Source organism: Polypterus senegalus, chromosome 14 (genome assembly GCF_016835505.1).
Source record: "Polypterus senegalus isolate Bchr_013 chromosome 14, ASM1683550v1, whole genome shotgun sequence".
Classification (NCBI taxonomy): domain Eukaryota; kingdom Metazoa; phylum Chordata; class Cladistia; order Polypteriformes; family Polypteridae; genus Polypterus; species Polypterus senegalus.
This window is the reverse complement of record NC_053167.1, coordinates 92,054,313-92,080,237: the sequence shown is the minus strand read 5'-3', so window position 1 is coordinate 92,080,237 and position 25,925 is coordinate 92,054,313. Positions and strand designations below refer to the sequence as shown.

At 37.6% G+C, this 25,925-nt stretch overlaps 1 protein-coding gene across 1 annotated transcript; it reads right to left on the bottom strand.

Moving 5' to 3' along the window:
- Positions 1-536: 536 nt before the first annotated feature.
- Positions 537-21,671, bottom strand: elovl8b (ELOVL fatty acid elongase 8b). The gene is made up of 8 exons (XM_039735679.1): positions 21,127-21,671; positions 15,474-15,552; positions 14,548-14,735; positions 14,239-14,322; positions 14,053-14,109; positions 5,046-5,160; positions 3,604-3,731; positions 537-704 (listed from the first exon to the last, which is right to left on the bottom strand). The coding sequence occupies exons 2-8, from the start codon at positions 15,529-15,531 to the stop codon at positions 537-539; spliced, it is 798 nt and encodes a 265-aa protein (XP_039591613.1). The 5' UTR covers positions 15,532-15,552; positions 21,127-21,671.
- Positions 21,672-25,925: the final 4,254 nt, after the last annotated feature.

The window sequence follows — 25,925 nt, the reverse complement described above, 5'->3', positions numbered from 1 at the left end:
AAGATGACAAGGTGTACCACTGCACTTCACAGTAAACTCATAACATTGCTGCTCATAGTTTTTGCAAGAAATATACCAACTAATTAACAAGCAAATATATTACTGATGATTATTCCTATCAGAGAATATAAAAATCACACTGGAATTATAGAAAGCCAAGATAAGAATTAGTTACAAGATTTTCTAGGAATATTCTAACTTTGATTTGGGGAAAATGGGAAATGGTCCACTTTTATTACAAATTATCTAAGCTATTAGTGTAACTGGACTACTTGGCAATGTAGATTGACATTATGAGGAAAGGCCCACCGAAGGTTTTGGCTGCCCTCTGGTGTTAACATTCAGAAGTTTGGGCAAAATCAAGGTGGGAAATTTAAAATTAATCACAAAGATTAAGAAAACGTATATGTAGATCTACTCTGAATCTAATTAAAAATATTTAGCACAATTTATTGAAAGTATACAATATATTATTTTATGATTGTTTTATTACAACACAATAAAAAACCTCAATCAGCCATTTTTCCAGAAAAGTATCATTCCTCTTTTCTATTATGTCTAACATAAGACCGATAATAGAAATTGCTAAACAGTAAAATCAAGCTGACAATGTAAAGGCACACAACAAGATTGAATCCATCCGGATAATCACAGTCACTGAAGAGATTGTAGAACGTGTGAGCAGCAATTCCAAAGAACTGGACCTGTAATGACAAGACAAAAAAATATGTATCTTAAATTAGGCACCCTTGAGCTTTAGATTATGTTTGATTTATTTCAGTCTGGGTTCTAAGTGAGGATTTGGTTGAATTAAAAGCTAATGGCCCTCCAGGACTGTGATTGAGGACCCCTGAATTAGAGAGTGCTACCTTTTCCAATTACTTAATATGCTTGACGTACCCTCTATCATTAACGTGTCACCAGACAGCAGGATAATAACCCTGTGTTCATCTTTATTTATGTGCATTCTTAACAAACAATGCATTGGCTTTGACCTCAGTTTGAATGTACAGTGCAATTATCAACTTTCAGTCTTAAGTAATGTTTTTGTTATCATGTCCTTCAAGTGCATCTTTTAATGGACTCTATGAAGAGGACTACAATCGCACCATGTGGCATATTTGACACTTCTCATGGGTTTTCCATTAAATACATTAAAGAGGCGTCTTGCCCACTTTTGTTTACTTTTTTATTCCATATTTTGATCACCCCTTCATCCTTTAAGAAAAAAAGTTATATTATTGAGATTTCTTTTTGAAAAGAAATAACATGAACTAAAAAGTGCACCAAAATTTATTGAAATGGTTGAATAATTGAATAATTGTAACCATGCAGCGGAGACGTGTCTGGTGCTAAACAAACAATCTGAAAAACTCTCAGCTTTTTTGAATTTTGAACCTATAATGCAGTCATACAGTGTCATGAACAAGCATCTATCTATAAAAAATGCTAAGGCTTGTGTCTGTCGTGTGATTACTCATGAACCCCTAGGGCTAGAACTTTGAGCTTGGTTATAATCAAAAGCTTATGATACAATGCACGCTGGTGAATCAAAAAATGTGGCTGGTGGCAACCTCTGTGAATTTACACTGGATTGCATCTTTCCTACGGCAAACAGCATATGGAAACTGATCAAGAAGGTGACATGGCAGAATGAAAAAGATGAACAGTGACATCTGCTGAAGCAAATCACAGTAGCCAATTACGTGATAGGAGGAGGAAGAAGAAGAATGAGAGCTCTGGCATCTGCTAAGTATCAAGCATATGTGGTGTGGCAACCTACTGGTACTCACGGGGTACTGGGACTGGAACCTCGATCTTGGGAGGACTGGAGGTCTTTGTTTCTAGTTTATTATTATTTTCTGTATTACAGTCAGTGTAATTAGCTCTTTAACCAAACTCTTGTATTAAATAAAAGAGACCTTAAGCAAACAAATTACAGAAAATGTTATTTGCTTAATTTATTCATTAAATTTACACCGAAAAAAATATTTACTTATTTGAACTCATTAAGTTATTACTCAGTTTTTAGTAGCAAGATGTTTTAAAAGCTATAGTCCATTGTGCTGTGAAGGAATATTGGCCCATTGTTTCTTACAGAACTACTTTAACTCAGTTACATTTTTTCCCAGAGTTTCCAAGCATGATTTTCTTGTTTCAGGCTCTTCCACAGTCTCAATTTTAACTAGGCCATTTCAAAACTCTAAATGTATTTTTATTCAGCGTATTTTTATTCAGCTATTTTATGGTCTCACTAATTGACCAAGCTCCATTTAGCTTCAACTGACTAAAGGACCGTATGAAATTCTCTTAAAGACGCACAACAGAATTTATGCTTCCTTTGCTACTGGTGAAACTACTAAGTCCTGATGCAGTACGAAATCCTTACCAGCTCTACTATGCTATTACAGTTGGTATACAGTTCGTACTGAAGAATCGAATGTAAAATTTCTCTGAACATAGGAAGGACTAATGCTCACCGCAAAAAATCAATTGGTGTCACATATGAGGAACTCTCGACAATGCAATATGGGAAGCTGAATGTAGCAATCATGTTATTGGTGTTCAATGATTTCTGCTATGCACCCAAGCACTAACTTTACTCAAAGAAAGAGATACCAACAGATTTCTTGATGCAATTATAGAGTTTTTTTTTCTGAATTCAGAAACAATTTTAAGGACTGCTGTTGGAGAGATTTTAGCAGAGCAGCCATTTCGAAAAAGAATAACTACTATTTCAAACTACTTCATTTGGACAAATTGGCCCTAAATGCTATTTAGAAAAAGCTTAGAAATGGCTTTCTAATCCCTGGCAGAACACACTTGTAGATATTAAAGAAGAACAACTTGTTGGGTTGTGCGCCATACCCCAGTAGCCTACATTGTAAAGTCTCAATGAATAACATTTAACTTTAAAACACAATTTTGCACAGCAAATTCATATATACCATGTTTGTGAAGAAATAAATTTCACTTATAAAATACTGAACTAATCCTTCAAAATCTTTGGTCCAGATGTTCTGAGAACCTTCTTAAATTTATCTAGACCCTGTATTCTAACATATTGAATCTAATTCTAAGAGACAAAATTATTACTAATTATAATGAGCAAGACTGGCTTACATCAGATTGTTAACAAATGTATTTAAAAACTATACCTTGCAGCCACTTGGGACTTTAATAAAGACAAAAAAGCTTTTCATACCTGAAGATTGCATACGTTTGAGTACATTGATCATCAAATAAATAAAACAAGCAATCATACTTTTTGTCCCCCCCCAACACAGACAAATTAGAGATCATATTTCTGCAATTGCCCATGATACAAATTCATTATCTATTTAAGACAGTAATACAGAAGTATACCTCTTCTTCCCAGACATTTTGTATGGTAAAGCAAAGTAATCTAAACAATAAGGATGCCAAGAGCTAAGAAAAATTGACTAACATAATATCAGGCTAAAAACGTTTCTACTATGCCTTGTATAAATCACTCTTCTTGATTATTGGTGCAGAAAAGTTATTAAAAGTAGGAGCCATTAAGCACTCTACAGTCCTCAAAGACATTTAAAATACAGAATTTTAAAAACCTGTAAGACCTACCATCTGGAGGATAGTCAAGTAACGCTTCCACCAAAGGTATTTTTGCATTTGGGGTCCCATAGCAGCCAGTCCATAATACAGGTACATCACAACATGCACAAATGAATTCAGCATGCCAATAAAAAATGCTTCAAAAAGATGAAGAAAAGCTATAATTAAGTGGTGTCTTGCATTTAAATTCATTTTAAATAACACACATACAGTCAGTGCAAAGCCATTAGTAACAACAAATGCAATAAATCAGATGTCTTCACACAGTTTGGTTTTGGTTTGCCTTTTTCAAATGTGCTAATCCACAAACAACAAAAACAATTTCAGGGTTACAATAAAGATCTGTGAATAAGGCCTGTAATTTATAGTGGGTAAACAGTGAGTGGTGTGTATAAAAATTAATTGCTTTAATGCTTTGAAACAAAAAAACATTTTTAAACAACTCCAAAAGGTTATAAGCTATATGCTAAGGTGCTCCCAAAGTGCATTCCTTCATGCAGTGCAAGAGTGAACCACAATGCAGTCATTGCTAGAAACTGAAATTTCAGATTACCAGTACTACTGAAAACCAGAAAAAAAGAAGAAGTCATCCGAATATCTCCCTGCAAAAGTAATTTAAAGAGTAGGTACAAAAAACAACCTTCATCAGTTATTTCATGTGGTAGGATTAAAAGGCAATGCAGTTGAATATAATGCTGGAACAGAATCCCAGAGGCTAAAGGATAAGATGCTACCCTCTGGTTTCTTATATAAATCAAAGTAATTCACTAAACCAATATTAACATATTATGCTTCTACATAAATAAAAAATCTCTGACTTGGTTCCTATAATATAAAGTGTTGGCAGAATTGTTACCCAGGTAACACTTAAATAAAGATGAATTCATCCTAATTTGTAAGAAAACTAAAGAAAACAGACATAGCTAAGAACTAATTATGTCTTCAATGTGTTCAGGGGTCAGTGACAGAAGCATGTAAGTAAATACATCATCCTATTTATTTATGTTTTACCAAGTATAACTTCTAGATTCATATTCCATGGCCACCTGAAGCAAGAGGCATTTTAAAAACCCAGTCTTGTGTACTCAACTGAAGAGTCACCATTTCTCTTGGTCTGTCTTCACCAGAAACAAGGCAGGTGCTGCCACCTAGTGGAGTGGGGTGTCCCAAAAGTAATGTATGACAATCTTGATTCTTCGGTTCCCCTGGTAAAGTTTCTTCCACCCCTGGTGGTTTCTCTCTATGTTGAAATTCTGGAAAGCTCTCCTGTCAGCACTGTGGATTCCTCTTAAATTGAGACAGCTTCTGTTGGATACTTTTTTATGTCTCAGGAATTTTTTATCTTATCAGCCCCTTAAAAGGTTTTTTTTATTACAAAATTGTATTTTCACATCAGTAAAAGAAATAGATTTTAGTAAACTGAGCACAAAAACAAGGAGAGTAGGTCTTACACTGTCCACCAGCCACATATTTCACAGCAGCCCACCAATTAAAGATCATTGTACAATGATGATAAACATGGAGAAAGGTGATTTGGTTGTTTTTCTTCCTCAAAATGAAAAATACCTAAAATAAATAAAACAGTTAATACTTTCTGAATTCATAAAATGTAACAACTTATCAAGCATACTGCAGTCCATTAATCTCTGTTTTGTATAAAACTTGCTGGTACAGTGGCTAATGTACTACCACCTCACAGCTGAACAACTTTTGCTTAGGTATCCTCAGGGTAAACCATTTACCACCCAAATCTGCGATATATGCATTTTATTTTAACTAGTAACTCTAAATCAACCTGATACACAAGAGCATGGGTTTGTGTATGATGATTATACCATTGATGTATTGGAAAGGCATGTACCTAGAAGAACAGCTGCAGTATGTCAAAAGGAGACCTTAACTTGGAGGCCTGAGGGTTGTGTGACTGCTTTATGCAGTTTGCATTTTTTTGTGTATGACAAATAACTTTGATGTATTGGAGGGGCTTGTCCATTACCTAGAAGAACAGCTATGCTACTGGGACACATTTAATTTAGAGGCCCGTGGGTTGCATGCTTGCTGTATGATTATGTTGCTTTCTTAGTCTCATCTGACATTGATTAGTTAGATCACAGATCAAAAATTTAGAATATGATCAGTCCATTATTTCCTGGTTTTCCTCCAGGAAAAGAGCAAATTCTTCTCTTCAGATAATGGCAGTACACTGACCAAAAGAGACAGACAGATAGACACATAGATAGATAGATAGATAGATAGATAGATAGATAGATAGATAGATAGATAGATAGATAGATAGATAGATAGATAGATAGATAGATAGATAGATAGATAGATAGATAGATAGATAGATAGATAGATAGATAGATAGATAGATAGATAGATAGATAGATAGATAGATAGATAGATAGATAGATAGATAGATAGATAGATACTTTATTAATGCAGCAGCAGTAATGTATTGGAAGTACTGTCACATGTATGGCATACAATGAAATGAATTCTTAACGTCCAAATAACATGCAACATGTCACCTCACAAAAAGTCTCCAGCACAGGAGATGAAGTAAGACTTAATGACATTTTCAGAAGAAGTCTAATGCATTTTGTACAGTTTGACCATCAGAAAAACACTGAATTTGATTTTACTCAAACTATTAATACTAATCTGTGTTATAGGACCTATTTGAAAATGTTCTCTTGAACAAAAATCAAAACAGTGCCCAAAGGCTACAGCAGCAGTAATAATGAATTGATAAAGTTGTAAATTTTGGGAGAAAAAAAAAACATCAAAAAAGGAGACACTGGGCACACTTTGTACTGAAAAAGTAAAAGTACATGATGAAGTTCCTGATCCCATCCAAAAGGTTCATTTATACGGTGATCACTTTAGAACTATTTCAGATATTTCTTTGGACAGTTTCAAGTACTCTTACAAACATTATTACCACCTTGTATTAGAAAGCAGAGGCCCCACTACTACAGACACACCATACCAAAACTGTAAGTGCATTTCCTTTTTTTCCCCATTATTAGTGAAAATCAAAACGTGCAAAAATCCTTTAGTACACTTCTGCAACAAAAATTAATTTTGAAACAAGATGCCTCTGATGTCAGAGGTAATTAACAAAAATCGGTTTCAAGTTGGGTAATAGACCTAAAGCAAAGAGTACAAATAAAACAAGAATAATTATCCACATGGGGAGAAGGCATCAATGGTGTCCCTCAGGGGCCTGTGCTTGAACTATTAACGACACAGATTCGGTTATAATTAGTAAGCCAAGAAAATTTATTGATGACATTAAAACTGGAGGAATAGCAAGAACAGGGCTAACACATGGAAAGTGCAGATTAAAGAAGAAAAGTGCACATGTAGGCAAATGGAATATTACTTATAAATGTAAGATGTGTGATGCTAGCTTGACTCAACGTTCTCATTGGCTGGCAACTAAAAAATATTAGGTAAGAAATGTTGAATACAAATATAACATTATTGTGACACTCACTAATGTACTACAAACAAAGACATAACAGAGGTTGTGAATCATACCTGGTTTACTTTTACACACTATAACAAGTTCTGGTCACCAAAATTACATAAAAACAAAGACATAACAGCTCTCGAGGTTGTGAATAGAAGAGCAATGAAATGTATCCCAAGATGTAAGGAAATGTAAAGTTTTGTCACAGTTTACTACTGTCCTCTACCCCTGAATTTACACACTAACAGAAGAGTTAAACTTCTTTAGTACTGAACAAAGAGGGCTGCATAGGAACCGGATACAGATCTTCAAAATTTACAAATGCTTTTATAAAAAGTATCTAACAGAATTATTTCACTTAAACAGCATATCTAGAATGTGAGAGCAGTCTTGGAAATTAAGGGCAAATGTATTTAAAATGGAAGCCACAAATCACTACTCCTAAAACTTAATTATTTTTAAATTGCCACTTCCAAACACTGATCTTGTGATTGAATTCCAACAACAGTAAATTTTCTTGATTGCCTAAATATTTCACAACATTTCCGAACTTCTCGAAACATCTTGTTTAGCAGGGGTGCTTTGTATATCAGGCTTTATAGCAAAAAAAATAAAAAGCTTTTTTTATTCCTTTGCAAATACTGATTGTAAATGTGCATTAGACAAATGAAATTGCATATGCTGAATCCAAAAATGTCTGAATTTTATATTGGTGAAAAAGTGAATAAAATCAGAATAGAAAACAATAGTTTATGTTTGTAAAATGGTGGTTGCAATGTAAGAAAACAGATTTGAGATTACCGTATAGCTGTAAAATACTCTGCTTTTTAAAACCGTGTCGAAATGTCAATATATTTTCCATGATACACCTATTCATCTATTACTCAGTCCAACTAATTCAGTCTCATAGTTACAATGGCCAGAAGCTATCCCAGTAAAACTGGGCAAAAAACAGTAAACCACCCAGGATGGAATGCCAATCCAACACTTTAACTATTCACCTGTCCTTTAGTTTAAAAATCTGCCACCTGTGATGAAGATCACAATTTTTTGCTATAACTTTTCTCTTTTTTGTTTTGCATTACATACCATGTTTAATCAGTACCACAACTGTTGCTTTTTCATAATTTCACTCATTCGTTAATTTGTCTAAACTCGTCTTTCTGCACTGTTATACTACTCTATCATTCAGCAGTGTCACAGCATTTTATTTAATAATACTTAACTTTTTATTTTATCTCTTTGTGTTTTCTTCTCCATCAGTTTTTAAAATGGGAAAAAACATTTTTTTAATTTATTATTGAAGTACATTTTAGTTTATTTCTCATTGGTGACTAGCTTTTTTGTTTTACTCTTCATACTATTGTTTTTTTATTCATTGACCGGTTTACTTGAAGTATCTGGGATAATTATACTTATTATTTCAAAAATGTATTATTCACTGTTTTCAAGGGCAAACTGTGTGATCTAGGCACGTCAAAGGATATAGACTTTGAAGTGTCTGATCTTAGCCTCATCGCAAAACGCAAGATGATTTTGTAAGGAAGGCTGCTGGAAAGGACGCAAGAGGGAAAAATCTCTATTTATCTAATTCTCTGCTCACACTTTCATCCTGAGACATTGTTGGTCACATCACTGGTAGCAATGCATGGCAGTAGAGGATGTGGAACTTTGCTTAATGTCAAAATTTGAAAAAGATGTTATATTTCCTTTTCCTATCTTGAAGGATTACATTTAAAATACAAAACCCAAACAATACTAATTAATCATTAAAGTCTGTCAGTCAAAATATTAAAGGTCTCAATCATGAATTCAAGCGTTAACTTTACTTTTTATCTGGATGACCGAGATCTTATGCTCATGGAGGTTTTTCCACTTATATGCAAGACAAAATACGTTATTTTTGCCAGTACAGTAAACCTAAGTCCAGAAGAATTCCCATTTTTATATTAACTTTCAGTCCTCTCTTAAATCTTGGAAATATGATGCTATTATTATCTACTGAACTAGCGAAATTTGGGTTCATACCCAATACGTGTGCTTAGGTTCACATTACGACATTCACACCCAACACAAGTACTTTTGTTCAGATTGCTACATTAGCGTTTATACAAACAGAGCGCTCTGCTCGTATTAGCAGTAAATTACCACAACATACCAGAATTCATGACCGTGTGGGTCTGTACTTTATCACCAGTAGTAGGGGATCAAAAAGGAAGGAATTGAACAAAAAGTATGTCTCTTATGTTGCTATGTGGTGCTCTTTATCGCAAATTCATACTCATCATTGCCACTTGCATTAACTTTATTATATGAATTAAATACAGTGTTTGGGTTCAAAATTAACTTGAATTAGAGCACACTTTTCCAAGTGAATTGCATGTTAAACTACATCACTTTACATTGATTATTTTATAACAGTTCAGATATCTTGTAGTTGTAGTCACAAAATATTTAAAGATCTATGCTAATTGTATTTCTCCAGTATGATGGAAGGCAGTAAACAAAATTGTTTCATCTTACTTTGACTGAAAGAATGATTATTATTGTTAAAATGAATAACCTTGCAAAACTATATTTCTCTTTCAAGGTATTACAATGTTTGCCACAGTAATTATATTTATCTGAGTACAAAAAGGCCACACATTTAAAAAATGACTTTGCAAAGGCTTAAGGCATAGGGTGGTATTCCATTGCTTTACTTATATTTTTACTACTGAGATGCAAACATTAATGCTTTGGGACTATGTGAGGAATCGAAATACAACAGAGCTACACCTCCTTGGTTAGCAAAAGAAAGGAAATCCCAAACTACTCTATGTATGCTTAGCTGTACTCTCCTGTTATTACTGTCACCAATTTATTTACCATTATTTGCTCAAAATATGCAATCTATGTAGGAGACACCTTAAGATGTTTTTTTTTCTAATTGCTCCAATCCACAATAATTATATATTCATATATATTCATAGTGCCAGCAAAGCAGCGGGTCCAGATGGTGTATCACCACCACTGCTGAAGGCCTGTGCGTTGGAACTGGGGAGTCCTCTACAGTGCATCTTCAACCTGAGCCTGGAACAGGGGGGAGTCCAAAGGCTTTGGAAAACATCTTGTATCACCCCAGTCCCAAAGGTATCACGTTCTAGTGAGCTGAATGACTTCCGGCCTGTTGCTCTGACGTCACATGTGATGAAGACCATGGAGCGGCTGCTGCTTCACCACCTGAGGCCACAGGTCCACCACCACCTCGACCCTCTGCAGTTCGCATACCAGGAGAAGGTGGGAGCGGAGGATGCCATCATCTATATGCTACACCGATCCCTCTCCCACCTGGACAGAGGCAGTGGTGCGGTAAGAATTAGGTTTTTGGACTTCTCTAGCGCCTTCAACACCATCCAACCTCTGCTCCTTAGAGACAAGCTGACTGAGATGGGAGTAGACTCACACCTGGTGGCATGGATTGTGGACTATCTTACAGACAGACCTCAATATGTGCGTCTTGGGAACTGCAGGTCTGACATTGTGTTCAGCAATACAGGGCCCGCAGGGGACTGTACTTTCTCGGTCCTGTTCAGTCTATATACATCAGACTTCCAATATGACTCGGAGTCCTGCCACGTGCAAAAGTTTGCTGATGACACTGCTATTGTGGGCTGCATCAGGTGTGGGCAGGAGGAGGAATACAGAAAGTTAATCAAAGACTTTGTTAAATGGTGCGACTCAAACCACTTACACCTTAACACCAGCAAGACCAAGGAGCTGGTGGTGGATTTTAGGAGGCCCAGGCCCCTCATGGACCCTGTGATCATCAGAGGTGACTGTGTGCAGAGGGTGCAGACCTATAAATATCTGGGAGTGCAGCTGGATGACAAATTGGACTGGACTGCCAATACTGATGCTCTATGTAAGAAAGGTCAGAGCAGACTATACTTTCTGAGAAGGTTGGCATCCTTCAACATCTGCAGTAAGATGCTGCAGACAGTTGTGGCGAGTGCCCTCTTCTACACAGTGGTGTGCTGGGGTGGCAGCATAAAGAAGGACGTCTCACGCCTGGACAAACTTGTTAAGAAGGCAGGCTCCATTGTAGGATTAAAGTTGGACAGTTTAACATCTGTGGCAGAGTGACGGGCACTAAGCAAACTCCTGTCAATCATGAAGAATCCACTGCATCCACTTAACAGTGTCATCTCCAGACAGAGGAGTAGCTTCAGTGACAGACTTTTGTCACTGTCCTGCTCCACTGACAGACTGAGGAGATCGTTCCTCCCCCACACTATGCGACTCTTCAATTCCACCCGGGGGAGTAAATGCTAACATTAATTTTATTTTAATTTTTTTCTTTTTTTTTTTCTTTTTATTACTATTTAATTTAATATTGTTTCTTTGTATCAGTATACTGCTGCTGTTTCCCCTTGGGATTAATAAAGTATCTATCTATCTATCTATCTATTCTGGCTTTCTTTCTCCTACAATGTAATGAAATCATAACAGTCATTAGCTATTCAGACCTTTACAGAACTCCTTACTGAAATGTATACATCCTATGAAATACTGTGCAACTTTCCTTGAACACACAGCACTTCCTATGAAGAAGTTAGAAACTTTGCCTAAAGGAACCCACCCAATTTACTTAAAATTCCAACAGAATCTAAACTTGAATCTACATTAGCTACTAGTGATGAATGTCTCCATAGTATTTCCAGTCTCTATTAACTCATTTGAAGGTGGGCACCCCCAGACTATTTCAGTCAATGATGGGCAACTGATCTCACCGATTTATACTTCACGCTCAGAATGATATGTGCACACATCATGGCTGCCACACGTTCCCAGCGTTCATTTGACGCATCCTCTGAGCACATCCTTAGAAATTAACGCAACATGTGCGCGAGTTGCAGTACCAGCAAAAAGTCGAGGGGCGCAGTGTGATCAAGTTGGAACGTGACATCAGAGTCCCTGTTTACTATCTACATGTCACAGAAAGCCGCTTTGTGGATCCTATAGGATCGATGTGCATGCTGCAATGTTTGATGAATGGTTTGATGTGGTAAAGCAAAATGCCGACATACAGATGCATTAATGGTCACATATTCCCCAACGTAATGACACGATATGTTTTAAAAGTCTCGTATACCATCTTCTGTGCCGTCTTTTTTTTTTGCACCTTCACAACAGTATCAGAATGTACAGCAGCATACTTGAGCCAAAGAGAAAAAATTAAGGACACTGAAAGAGTCTGTTTTGTGAAAATTTAGCCTTCAACCTTGAAATGTCCACTTTAACCTCGTAGTTTATTTTACAATTAAAGTTGACTGTCATAAACGTCATCTTAAAACTGACTCAGTTGTTAATCACTACATGCTTCTGGGGCTTCCTCCCGAACTGACAGCAGCGGCAAACAGCAAAAGATCACCACACAGAACATATTGAATTTATGATACATTTAGAATCCTTAGATTTATACTTGATAACACGACACGGTGGCAGAACTGCCTCGCAGGAAGTCATGTCCCTGGTGTTCCCTGCCTGGAGTTTGCATGTTTTCCTGGTAGGTTTCTACAGTGTGCTCCGGTTTCCTCCCAAAGACATGCAGGTTTGGGTGATGCTAGTGTATATGTATGCTTGTGTTCACATGGCAATGAGCTGATGTCCCGTCCACGGATTGTTGTTGCCTCATGCCTGATGCATGCTGGAATGGGCACATCTCTGGATTGATGGATGTAATCATTAAACATCCTTATCAGAGATATTGTGGCAAGGTGTCCTCGGAATTTAATGGATGTTACAGGCAATTCACAACCTGTTCTCACTGTGATGATATCTCGCTCTGCCACCTGGTGGAATCTTCCAGATTTATGTAAAACACGAACACAAATATAAACAGTACAATGCTTGCGTAGCAGTAGCGTCTACTAGAGCACGTGCCACGTGAAGTATAAACCCAGCCTTAGAGTATGAGATAAGAAATGCAGTTTAAGCATTCACAATATACGTTTTTCTTCATTCTGTGAAACACACAGTGTATTTCTTCTTAAAACTGAACAATGCACACATCTATCTCATGCAAAAATTACCTCAAATCTATCAGGGATGGGATCCTAAATGTAAACAATGCCATCAAACACCGCCTTGTTAGGATGTATGTTTTGGAAATGTCCCACACTTGACACAAATCTGGGGGAAAATATTCATCTGTCCATCTGTCTATTGTGATATTCTACACTACATGGACTAAGTGGAAGAATCCCAAACAGCACTCTATAACACAATAGGAAACTGATGTTTAATGCTATGTAAAACTAGAAAAAATGAAACTTTTCTTACACTGAATTATCCAGTGCCTCTCCAAAATTTGGCTGGCCAAGCCTCTGTTTAATTGTTTTTTTATTTTGGTGCCTCATTATACAGGGGGACTGCTGCATAATGGGGTCTCTGTTTACATAGCTCTTTAAACAGGGGAGGAGAGCGTGAGTGTGAGTAAGATTTAATATAGTGTGATTTAACCATTAATACCTGAAATGTTGTACCAATTCTCTTTTGCACTAAATTGTGTTTTATCTATTGCAATGTGGCCTAAAAGCTCAATAACACTTAAAAAATAAGTTTCTTTAGTCGAAAACAAATATATAAAATGTTAGTTGTAATTTCTTCCATGTGGCAAAATCTAGCTGCTGTTCCAGAGCTAATAAGAAATAAGCTTTTCAAACTACAAATACAGATTTCTGTGATATTGGAACCTGCTGTGGCTGTAGCAGCTACTACCTTTGTTACTGTAAAAATTCAGACACACAATATATATTATAAACGAATAATTTCCAAAATACAATTTTTAATCTATATGAACTGAAAAACGTAAATTGTAATCCTAAAATCTCTTCAAGGTATGCTATTTAAACATTGTATTGAAGGCTAATGTAGCATAATCATACACTTATATAGTAAGATTCTTACAAAATATTTTTTTTTTCATTTTTACATACCGTATCAAGGAGCTCTACAACCTTGGAAATGTAGAACCACCAACACACTTTTGCCATCTAGGTTGAAAAAAAGAAAGAAGTACAATATATGTGAATTGCTAATTGAATTAAGCTACCACTCATTTTCATGAAAAATAAAGAAAGGAAAACAGAATGAAAGAAAGATCAACATTCTGAAATTCTTACTCGAATTCCTAGCTTGCTGCTGCTGCTGTAGTCAACGGGCTGGCACAGGTAGCTGTAGTTTGCTAGTAGCGAGGTCACCAAAAACTGAAAAATACCACAATGCTCAGAAAGCTCACCCAGCTAAATGAAGGTACTGTACACTCAATCTGAAAGACAAAAAGATCTGAAATACCAACATGTTACCATTCTCTGACACCTTGATGAACAACAATGCAATAAAAGCATCACTTTGAGAAACACACTAAATAAATTCAAGGTTCACTGGTTAACCTTTACAAAAGAGAGGACACTGAAATAAGATTACCTTACCTCATAAAACATATAGCTGGATAAACCAACTAAAGAAAAATTATAGGTGATTAACACAGCCTTTAGGTCAAATGCTTTTCTGTTTTCCATGAGCTTAGGCCCAAACCATACCACAAAAAGATACATGAAAAATACAGTCGTCACTGGAGCAGGACTGTAAACCAAAAACCATGGATCTGTTCGTTCGTCTGCAAAAGAAGATTTTCATTAGCTTTCCTAATAAAGAGATACAAAAACTCATTCACATAATAGTTTTCAAAAAGTGCATCAATACCTTTACGTTATCTCATTATTTTTGCTCATTCTAGAGACAGTTCTTTGTTTTAGATGACCAGGGGTAGAGTAAGAAGGTCCCAAGAAATCAGATCTTTCTTACACAGAGGCAGACTTAAATCACAAATCCACCCGATTGCATGACTTCAGACTTTGTAAAGAAAACCCTGCAACCTAGCCTTATAATCACAGAAACGCGTAAACTCCATATATAAATATAATTTAACTGAATGATTGAGGGTATGAGGCGGAGTGGTGATTCTGAGGCTAGGGATGTGTGCCGGCAATTGGAAGGTTGCCAGTTTGAATCCAGTAAACATCAGCAGTGACTCTACTCCATTGGGCCCTTAAGCAAAGCCCTTAACCTGCAACTGCTTTGTCCTGGGTATGACATTAATCTGCAGCCAGTCCTGCAAGCAGGTCCTCCAACTTACAGGGGAAACTCTAGGGTTGGTGGCAGGATTGGCACTCCAGCCAACGACAAAAAAAAAAAAACCTGACACTCTTTCCAGTGTGGTGCTGAGGTGTCACCCGCTGCACTCGGGTCCCAATCCTGGTGGTTCGTCATGTGATGTGTGCATGCTACCAACCTCACTGAGGGTATATTCAATAACTACATACAGTATATAGACAATATTTATGAATATTAATACCTCCATTTTGTAGAGCCCAGTCATAAAATTCCTTTAGTCTCAACCATGTAGACGCCATTACTTCAGAGGCATAAACAGCCTGCAAGAGAAAAGAAACAACAACGTTTTTGCCTCTCTAAGGTTGCGAGCAGACACAGAGTTTATTTATCTATAGCACACCCATTTATGCACTACTTTGTTAAAAGTGCTTATACTTTGAGCCTGCTAGAAACTTTAAACGTAGGTCTGGTGACATGAAAAAACATGAACATTTTGCTTTAAAATGTTGTACACTTCACAAGGATACAAGAATATGAATGGTTACTTTGATTATTTTAAATACTACTGACTAATATAATGTATGATTTTTGCAATTTTCTTCAGTTCTTTTTGGCCACATACAAGGTTTCAAACAGACATTTATTGAAAAGTTTGTATTAACAAATGCACATTTTTGTAAATACAGTTTATACTTTCAAAGCATGCACTTCAATCACAAAATCATGCACAAAGTGAAAAAGACACCAATGAAAGGTTGTTCCAACGATCATTTCTGCATGGGGATCATTGTTCTGCATGATGTTCTATAGGTTCTGGCCTCAGAAAACTGTATAGATAAACTACATCCTGAAAATGGAAGTATTGATAAATTAAAGGTGCAGTCGCCTCGGAGTAGTTGCTGTTGACATGAAAACTAACTTGCATCACGGCACATAAAAAGTGTCAAAGTGCCCTCTTCTATGTCCTGGTGTGCTGGGGAGGCAGCGCCTCACGCCTGGACTAACTGGTGAGAAAGGCAGGCTCCATTGTAGACACGGAGCTGGACAGTTTGACATCTGTGGCAGAGCGACGGGCGCTGAGCAGGCTCCTGTCATTCATGGAGAATCCACTGCATCCGCTGAATAATATCATCCCCAGACAGAGGAGCAGCTTCAGCGATAGACTGCTGTCACCGTCCTGCTCCACTGACAGACTGAGGAGATCGTTCCTCCCCACACTATGCAACTCTTCAGTTCCACTCGAGGGGTAAACGTTAATATTATTCAAAGTCATTGTCTGTTTTTACCTGCATTTTTATCACTCTTTAATATTGTTCTTTATCAGTATGCTGCTGCTGGGGTATGTGAATTTCACCTTGGGATTAATAAAGTATCTATCTATCTAATACCTTTTGCAAAGCACTAGAGCAGAAACATCAGTTGAATTAAGGTGTCATGATAACTAACTCCACAGCCTAGCTGGTACTATGCTTTTGGCATTCTAATTCTAGTTCTAATACAGTAGACTGGCATGCACACTTTTGACGCCTGCACTGAGCAAAGCGTATCACACAGGAACTTTCTTCAAACTTTTTTCTTTTTATAGCAAATCATCAATCAGGCAAAGAATATGTCATGGAAATTAAAATTCCTAGGTCTGATTTTGGTGCATTTGGTGTACAAATAGCATAATGTACATACACACAAATAAATTACGGTTTCTCAAACAGACCATGTGGTAGATAGGGGGCGCTCTCGCTCCCTTGAACCCCTGTCCACGACTCCATACACCAGGTAAAAGTCCAATTCTTGACTTTATTCTTCAGCCACAGTGTACAAAACACCCTCTCCTCCACAATACTCATTAAACTCACACAAATACCCAATAAACCAATCCTCCAGCTCCCAGACGCGTTGCCACCCTTCCACCCAGCTCAGCTCTCCAAAAGATGTTTCGCAAGGTGGTCAGTGGGGATGGGAGCAATTGGGATCAACTCCTCCCCCTCGTTCTCTTTGTCTGGGAGCTCCCACAGTCCTTTTATATTCCCTGACCCGGAAGTGTTCTCAATCCCCAGTCCATGTGACTCTCAATCACCTCCGGGACAGGTAAAAGTTCTTTTCCTCATCCCAGAAGCCCGTCGCTCTTCCCTTGACGAACTTCCGGGTCATAGGGCACAAATAAGTCCTTGGTCCTCCCTGCAGCTCCCTCTTGCGGCCCCCTGAGGTATCCAGCAGGGCTGAGGATAAAAACTACATCGTCCAGGATTCCCTGCTGGTCTTCGGGGCACCTCCATACTGCAGGGAGGGCTCCATCTGGCGGCCTGGGGGTATTGGCCGGGATGATAAGCCGGCCAAATATCACAACCACAAAAACACAATCCATATACCTCAGTCAATAGGAATCTGCTTGGCAAAACACAACAAGAAAGTTTAAATGGTATAGTTCAACAAGCCTTTAAGTTATAAAGCAAATAGTTCTTATTTCCAAATGATAAAAAAATGAATTAAGACTAGGAAACGTGTAAATAAATATATGCACTAGGGTACAATGACATTCTTACTTGCGTGTCCTACTAGAAAATATAATGTCATACAACATCAAAAGAGATCCAAGAAATATATTGGACAGATAATGTGAGTTCATCCCCATTTTGCACCGTTCCAAATGCAGTATGTTCGGCACAACCTTTTCAAGGGAATTATTCAACACCAAATTTCCTTTTTCTTGCTTACTCCCATCTAATCACTTATTAACTCTTCTAAGCATCTGTCAATTACTGCTGTTACAACAATATCAGGAATATGTTATGAACTATTGGTAGTTAGGAAGACCATGCCAAAAATCATTCAAATTACCAGAAGGAAAGAAAAAACTGAAGGCTTACTTTGTACAGGGTGAAATTGTTTATTTCAGAAATATGTACTGAAAAAGCTATCAGTAAACCCAGACCAATAAATGTACACAGAAATTGAACAGATCTCTGAATTCTTTTTTCATCTGTATTGTATGTTCTTGCAGTCTAGAGCTCTACTAAAGTCTCTATATAATAAAACAAGTTTTAGAAAACCAAGACACTTTTTGCATTCACTACTAGCCTGGCATGGATCAAACTTTTATTTATTTCCCTTCCATGACCGCAAATCACAAACCATACATCCAAGAAAGACATGAAATGGCCATATCAATTAATATATACATCTAGAACAACTACATTAAAATGCAAGTTGGACGTATTCAGGGAAAAACAGTAAAAAAAAAAAAACAACAAAAAACTAAAAGGCAACAGCAATTATAAATCCAACCAAAATTGGCTCCTAATATTCAAAAGAATAGAACCCTCAGAGAGGCTACAGGGATCTGTCTTGTAAACAGGACGTTTCTGCAAGCAGGACACATTTGGATCTTTTGATTTCTGCATTTAAGTCAGGCTCGCACAGGAAACATGCTGCCTCTTACAATGAAAATTGTAACAGTTCACCTAAATTAAAATACAAACATAGCTTTGAAGGTTAATTTTCATTTTTCATGTAATGTCACAGACACATATCATTACCAGCTCCTTACATCCCAGACTGAACATGAAATATATCCAAAAAACGGTGAACTATTCTGTCTAACTACTCTGGCTTCACTCAGCCTTACAGCCTTCGATTCAACCACCCACCAATTTTTTGACAGAAACATCTTTTCAATCTTATTTTAGTATCACATCTTTTCAATACAGCTGACAAGATTATTCTCCTAAGAGTATTCTTCATCATTTAGTAGGTGTAAAAATCCCAGCTAGCTATATTTAAATATTCATGCCAACATGTCAGGCATTCACAGACTGCTGGGTGAAACCCTCATATCATCTGAAGGGCTTAGAGTGCCTAACAACCTGCAGGCCCCCAGTGTTTAGTTCATGCAGCAGTAGAGTTTAGTTCATGCAGCAGTGGAGGCCCACAGCACAAAGCTGCACTTGCCATGTCCATGGCATGGGAATCAGTGGGATGAACTGAGATGCTTTGAGTTAGAAGAGATGATGTAGACATGTAGACAGACACCACAAGTGAAAGAATACAAGAGCGTGAAAAGGGAAAGTCACTGAGGTGAAAGGCAAACAAACCTCAAGTTCAACTAGTGCAGTCTCATGACTAAGCACTTCCCTTTAAATGGCAGACTGTCACCTCTAAGTGTATGATGCTGAGTTAGTTAAATATCGGCCTGTGCCCCTTGTGGTATGTGTGTGTGTGTGTATATATATATATATATATATATATATATATATATATATATATATATATATATATATATATATATTAATTATAGATATAAATTGAATCAATGTACTGTAAGGTATGATGTTTGCGCTAACACTTCACAGTGAATTGCTGCATTTGAATGTCAAATAGCTGTGTGTAATCAGACATTCCCCCATATTATTGCTTTGCATGTTACTTGAATCTAGAACTCTAAATTGACTCCGTATGAATGGCTGCTCTTGAGTGCTTTGTGCAATACATTACCAGTGTATTCAGAACTGGCACGCAACCTCCACTCAACTGAATAGACACCAGCCTCCTGTCACCCAGAACTGCATATTTAGGAAAGAGATGGATGGATTAATGGATGGATGGATGGCATTGTAACAGGATCATCTCCAGACAGAGGAGCAGCTCCACTGACAGACTGAGGAGATCTTCCTCCCCTACACTATGCGAGTCTTCAATTCCACCCCTGGGGGTGGTAAACGTTAACATTATAACATTATTCAAAAGTTATTGTCTGTTTTACCTGCATTTTTATCACTCTTTAATTTAATATTGTTCTTTATCAGTATGCTGCTGGAGTATGTGAATTTCCCCTTGGGATTAATAAAGTATCTATCTATCTATACTGTATATCTATCTCATTGCTCTGTACTGGAAAAACAGCATGGGATGTTGTTCACTATAGAACAAAATATGTGTTTGATGTTGAAAGTCAGGTCGATATAGAAATTACACTCTTCCTTTCACAAGAAGACAAAGTCAGCAAAGGGCAATGGTTCTGCAACACTGCAATAATGGAAGCCCCTACATGACATTTATCCTTCTAGAAGATAATGTTAAGGGGTGTCCATCATAAGCCTTAAACATTCAGCTACCAGCTTTAGCAAATTTCTTGCTTCCTCACTCTTATGTTTTGCTTCAAAGAGTCAAATACCGTTGCATGAGTACAAGTGGATTCCTCTCCAGCTCCAAAACCTCATTGAAGTTCACTTTGAGTACACTGTGCTCACATTTCCGGCCATCATTCGGACTATTTCAGGTGCACCCAATCTGACACAAAAAGCAGTCAAACAGTCAGACTTTAATTAAAATATTTCTGCCATGCCAATAAGGATTAGCAACCAATATCAGCAGAGGGAACGAATGACAAATTTTCTTCCAACTGTTTTATAGTAGAAAATAACGGAACATAGCGTACAACTTGAGGAACTTGAACTGCAAAATAATTTGGGCGAAGCAGTGTTGTATAGTGATAATGACCCTGGACTTCTTTTTGAAGTGTTATTCAAATATATGCATTATAGAAGAAGTGTTATATTATAACAGACACACGTTTCTAAGGCCTTGGACGTAAAACTGGAAACCTCCTACAAGCTCACTATGATGTGCTGTAACTTTGCGAACAATTAAATTGTATTCTGATCCTTTAAGTTACCTTGCATAACCCGTCAGCGAAATAAAGTAATAACAAATGTCAGTTAGACGCATGAACACAACGCTTTAAGGCAGTGCTTTAACAACCCCGCTTAGTTCTTACAGTTTATATCACCGATTTAGCAGACGGTTAGACTGCTACGAGCGTCTACTCCCCTCAAACAAATCGTTGATTATCGAAGTAACTCGCTAGACGCATTAAAGAGGCTACTATGCGACATTCTTACCTGTCCCGACAACTCAGTGTCCTCGAACTAACCAACTGCAGCGGCACCCACGGAATAACTCGGTAGTGAGAAAGGCAACTTGGACTACACTGGTGCATCATGGGTATCAGGGCACGCGCCGGGCTCCCGATCTTAAGCTATAGCTTTGGCAAGCACTACTACAGTTCAGCAAACATCATTCTGAAATTCAGAGATACTGAAAATCAAGTATTACCCTGTGCGGACATGTGATGAAGATATGGCAACTGTACGCTTGTATGACTGCGCTAAAATCAGACTTCGTAAAAGTACCACTCCTTCGCGCAAGGTGGCCCTGGGAGTTGTAGTTTTCGACGCGATAGAATGCTATGAATGTAAAAAAAAAAACAACACTTCCCAAGGCTGTTTTGTAATTCAACTCGTTTGTAAAATCTATAACTAATAAAGCACACATAGCAGTACAGTCAATAATGTCACTAAATAGTAATAAGGAACCTAACAAATCATACAAATGTTGAACGAAAAAACAAAATCCGTTGGAACCAAATAAAAATGTCGACTAATCTTAACTCCCCGAAAGCCCTACTCAACTTGTCTACCACTGCTTATCAGACACAACCTACATGTATAACTTAGGACAAAATGTGCCCTTGTTTTATGGAAGACATATCAACAGCAAATACGTTAATAAAGCGAATAGTCCTAGTTGCTGGTTGTGTCTGACGTCTGACCCCGCCCACATCAGTCTCCGCCCCATCCCGCGTCACGCGTCTAGAGACCACATGTTTGGCCTGGTTACGCGAAGGTGTGCAGCTGTGAACCTAAATGCCCTGTTGGGACAGTCTTCTCGAAAAACCGGCATAACGTCATATTTCTTTTTAAGTATAACGATGGTACGTGGCACAGAAGAATGGTTAATTTTAATGTACATCACACGCTGCAAGTACAAAACGTATCAGGCTGAAGATTGACTTTCTGAAACGTGAAACGCATGATAATCCATTTTGCCCAAAATATAGTAATATGATGAAAGTAAAAGGACGTCCCGGTTACATTAGCCGGCTCCTTTAATTTCGCTCGAGTGTGTCTTGTGATGGATTGCCTTTCCTCGGGACTAGCGCTGCATTGATAAGCGACCCCTCGACACAGAAGCCGATCAATCAGGTTCTAAAATCTTTACTGCAGATTATCGGGTTTATTGGCATATTGTCTTCTTTCCAAATATGAAAAGAAAAATGTACATCATTATGACTCTGCCTGAAAGATGCAAGACACTACTGTGTAAATTCTCCAAGTTCCTACTAATAACATTATTTTTTTATATAGGACAGGTCTTAACAAGATTGGAAGTAGACACAGTTTACGAATACAGTCGAAATGGGTTTGGCTACACAAACCAAATTGGTTTTACTTGATTGCTTTTCTCACCCAGAAGAAACGCTCAGATGATTTTCTGGAGTCTATGTTATCCTACCAGTCTCCCTGTTTGCACTTATTACGTGGCAAGGTACCAACAGCAACTGCCTACAGAAAAAACAAATCCAGTTCAGGGTTGCAGGGGCACTCCTACTGGCCAGCGTCTCCTTTGAGCTTGAGTGTCTTGAAAATGACTTGCAAACAGAGGGACAATGTTGACTCCTACACATGCGACTATCAGGTCGTTTTGAAGGACATTTTCACTTGTGAAATGTAAATTTATTACAATGGTAAAGAAAAAGACAGAAGTTTCAGTTGAAACTGCTTCTCACATTCACCTGTAGTTTTCACAGATTCCACTGGATGCTTTTTATTTGGCTGTCTTGGCTGGTAAAAAAAAAATTAATCTGTGTCAGAGCTGCAAGGCTTTTGCTTTTCAAATAAGTATTTTAACATTTCTTCGTGATTAATAAAAATGGAAGATTTATCAGTATTGAAGAACTTTGGAAGTGTTTAACTTCAACACATTTTTCTTGTGTTGCAAAATTTAATAATTTGTTGAAAAATTAGCAAGTGAATAGTTCACTTCTACACTGTGGAACACAATAATTTTAAACATACATTTTGATATACAGTATTTAAGCAATATTTTAAATATGAAACATTCTGACATTTTTGCTAATAAGGGGGGTGATTCTGTATATAGGGTTGAGATTTAATATTTAACTCCAGTTAGGTAAAAAAAATTGAATCATTTGCAATATCAGAGAGTCAAAACACAACAGTTAGTAAGTTGAAACCCATTTTTAAAAATCCTTAGAGCCTTGTGCAGGGATTGTTCCTGCCTTGTACCCTATGCCTGCTGGGGTAGGCTTCAGCTTCCTTGACACTGCTCAGGATAAAGCAGGTTTGGAAAATGAATAAATAAGGGACCAAAACTCATCAAAGCTGCTTGGCTTGTGCTCTTTCAAGGTTATAAAAAGAAATCTGTATACCTCCTTGCTATATGAGATGAGGTTAAAATAATGGCCTCATTTATGGAGTTTTAAATGCAACTACCATATTGTTGCATCTTACCATTACTCAGAAATCTTAAAATATACTGTATACACTCACCTAAAGGATTATTAGGAACATCATACTAATATGGTGTTTGACCCCCTTTCGCCTTCAGAACTGTCTTAATTCTACGTGGCATTGATTCAACAAGGTGCTGAAAGCATTCTTTAGAAATGTTGGCCCATATTGATAGGATAGCATCTTGCAGTTGATGGAGATTTGTGGGATGCACATCCAGGGCACGAAGCTCCCGTTCCACCACATCCCAAAGATGCTCTATTGGGTTGACATTTGGTGACTGTGGGGGCCATTTTAGTACAGTGAACTCATTGTCATGTTCAAGAAACCAATTTGAAATGATTCAAGCTTTGTGACATGGTGCATTATCCTGCTGGAAGTAGCCATCAGAGGATGGGTATATGGTGGTCATGAAGGGATGGACATGGTCAGAAACAATGCTCAGGTAGCCCATGGCATTTAAATGATGCCCAATTGGCACTAAGGGGCCTAAAGTGTGCCAAGAAAACATCCCCCACACCATTACACCACCACCACCACCACCAGCCTGCACAGTGGTAACAAGGCATGATGGATCCATGTTCTCATTCTGTTTACGCCAGATTCTGACTCTACCATTTGAATGTCTCAACAGAAATCGAGACTCATCAGACCAGGCAACATTTTTCCAGTCTTCAACTGTCCAATTTTGGTGAGCTCGTGCAAATTGTAGCCTCTTTTTCCTATTTGTAGTGGAGATGAGTGGTACCTGGTGGGGTCTTCTGCTGTTGTAGCCCATCCGCCTCAAGGTTGTACGTGTTGTGGCTTCACAAATGCTTTGCTGCATACCTCGGTTGTAACGAGTGGTTATTTCAGTCAAAGTTGCTCTTCTATCAGCTTGAATCAGTCGGCCCATTCTCCTCTGACCTCTAGCATCAACAAGGCATTTTCGCCCACAGGACTGCCGCATACTGGATGTTTTTCCCTTTTCACACCATTCTTTGTAAACCCTAGAAATGGTTATGCGTGAAAATCCCAGTAACTGAGCAGATTGTGAAATACTCAGATGGGCCCGTCTGGCACCAACAACCATGCCACGCTCAAAATTGCTTAAATCACCTTTCTTTCCCATTCTGACATTCAGTTTGGAGTTCAGGAGATTGTCTTGACCAGGACCACACCCCTAAATGCATTGAAGCAACTGCCATGTGATTGGTTGATTAGATAATTGCATTAATGAGAAATTGAACAGGTGTTCCTAATAATCCTTTAGGTGAGTGTAGTTCCTTTATGTAAAGCAGTGTTTATTAATTCTAATCTTGTAGATCTATAGTTTTATTTTTATCACTAATTCAATTTCTAATCTCAACTGATTTAATCATTTAAACTCTTGCCGATTACAAATAAAGGTACAAATAACAAGCTAGATGACATTAAGTAACTACTTGAATAAAATATCTGGACAGAAATGAGAGGGAAAATAAAGAGTGTGGGACTTCAATACATATTGGCATACATTACATTATATTGACTTTCTACGAATTAAAAAAAAAAAAATGGTAGGCACATCTGATGCACAAACAAGGCAAATAATGAAATGTCTGGCAGCCAGGCCTCCTAGTTAAAAAATAAATAAAAAGGACAGTATTTATTTATGCAGTACAAGTAAATAAAGTAACTATTCGATGTATTGCTCTAGGTCTGCTCACTGCATGATGCCTATTGCTGCTAGAACTGAATATTCACCCCGTTAAAGTGTGAGAAGAAGAGAACCACCAGGGGCTTCTAAGCACTACACGAGGCAGGTGGTCCAAAAGCACTTTGCACAAGGGTACCAGAGACTGAAAGTAAAGAGGATTAGCAAAAGACTTCCTGACAAATTGTGGCAGTACATTTAATGAGTTGCATACATCAGAGAGTTATCTGTTCAACTTCCCCATGGACACACGATGTGACCCTGAGCAAGTCACTTAACCTTACCATGATCCGACTACAAAGGGTATATCCACCCTAATAAAAACTTGTGTGTCTGTCCCCATTGCTGTGTCTCCGTCATTCCAAAAGAAGGTGCATCACCAACACTTCTAGTAATAAAGTGCATTGCATTTGTCATTCCAACAGTTGGTGCATCACAAACATTTACACTGCTTTTACGAATCCTGTATCAAATGATATATAACAGAGATTATGCATTGCATGGTGCCCTGCAAAGTTCTGCATCGATTACTTAGATTTCAACATGTCTTAGATGGGTGGCACAGCTATTATGTTCATAATAGTATTAGCTAATCATGGCAAGATGGAGTTCACTATATTGAGGGGCTGTAGTAAATAAAGTCTGTTTAGTC

Excerpts from the sequence above, each read along its gene's own strand:
- elovl8b (XM_039735679.1), bottom strand. The coding sequence starts at position 15,531 with ATGGCGTCTACATGGTTGAGACTAAAGGAATTTTATGACTGGGCTCTA. Across the intron at positions 14,110-14,238 it reads GCAGCAAGCTAGGAATTCGA|ATGGCAAAAGTGTGTTGGTG; the intron begins GTAAGAATTTCA and ends TTTTCAACCTAG. Across the intron at positions 5,161-14,052 it reads TTGTAGAGCTCCTTGATACG|GTATTTTTCATTTTGAGGAA; the intron begins GTATGTAAAAAT and ends TATTTATTTTAG.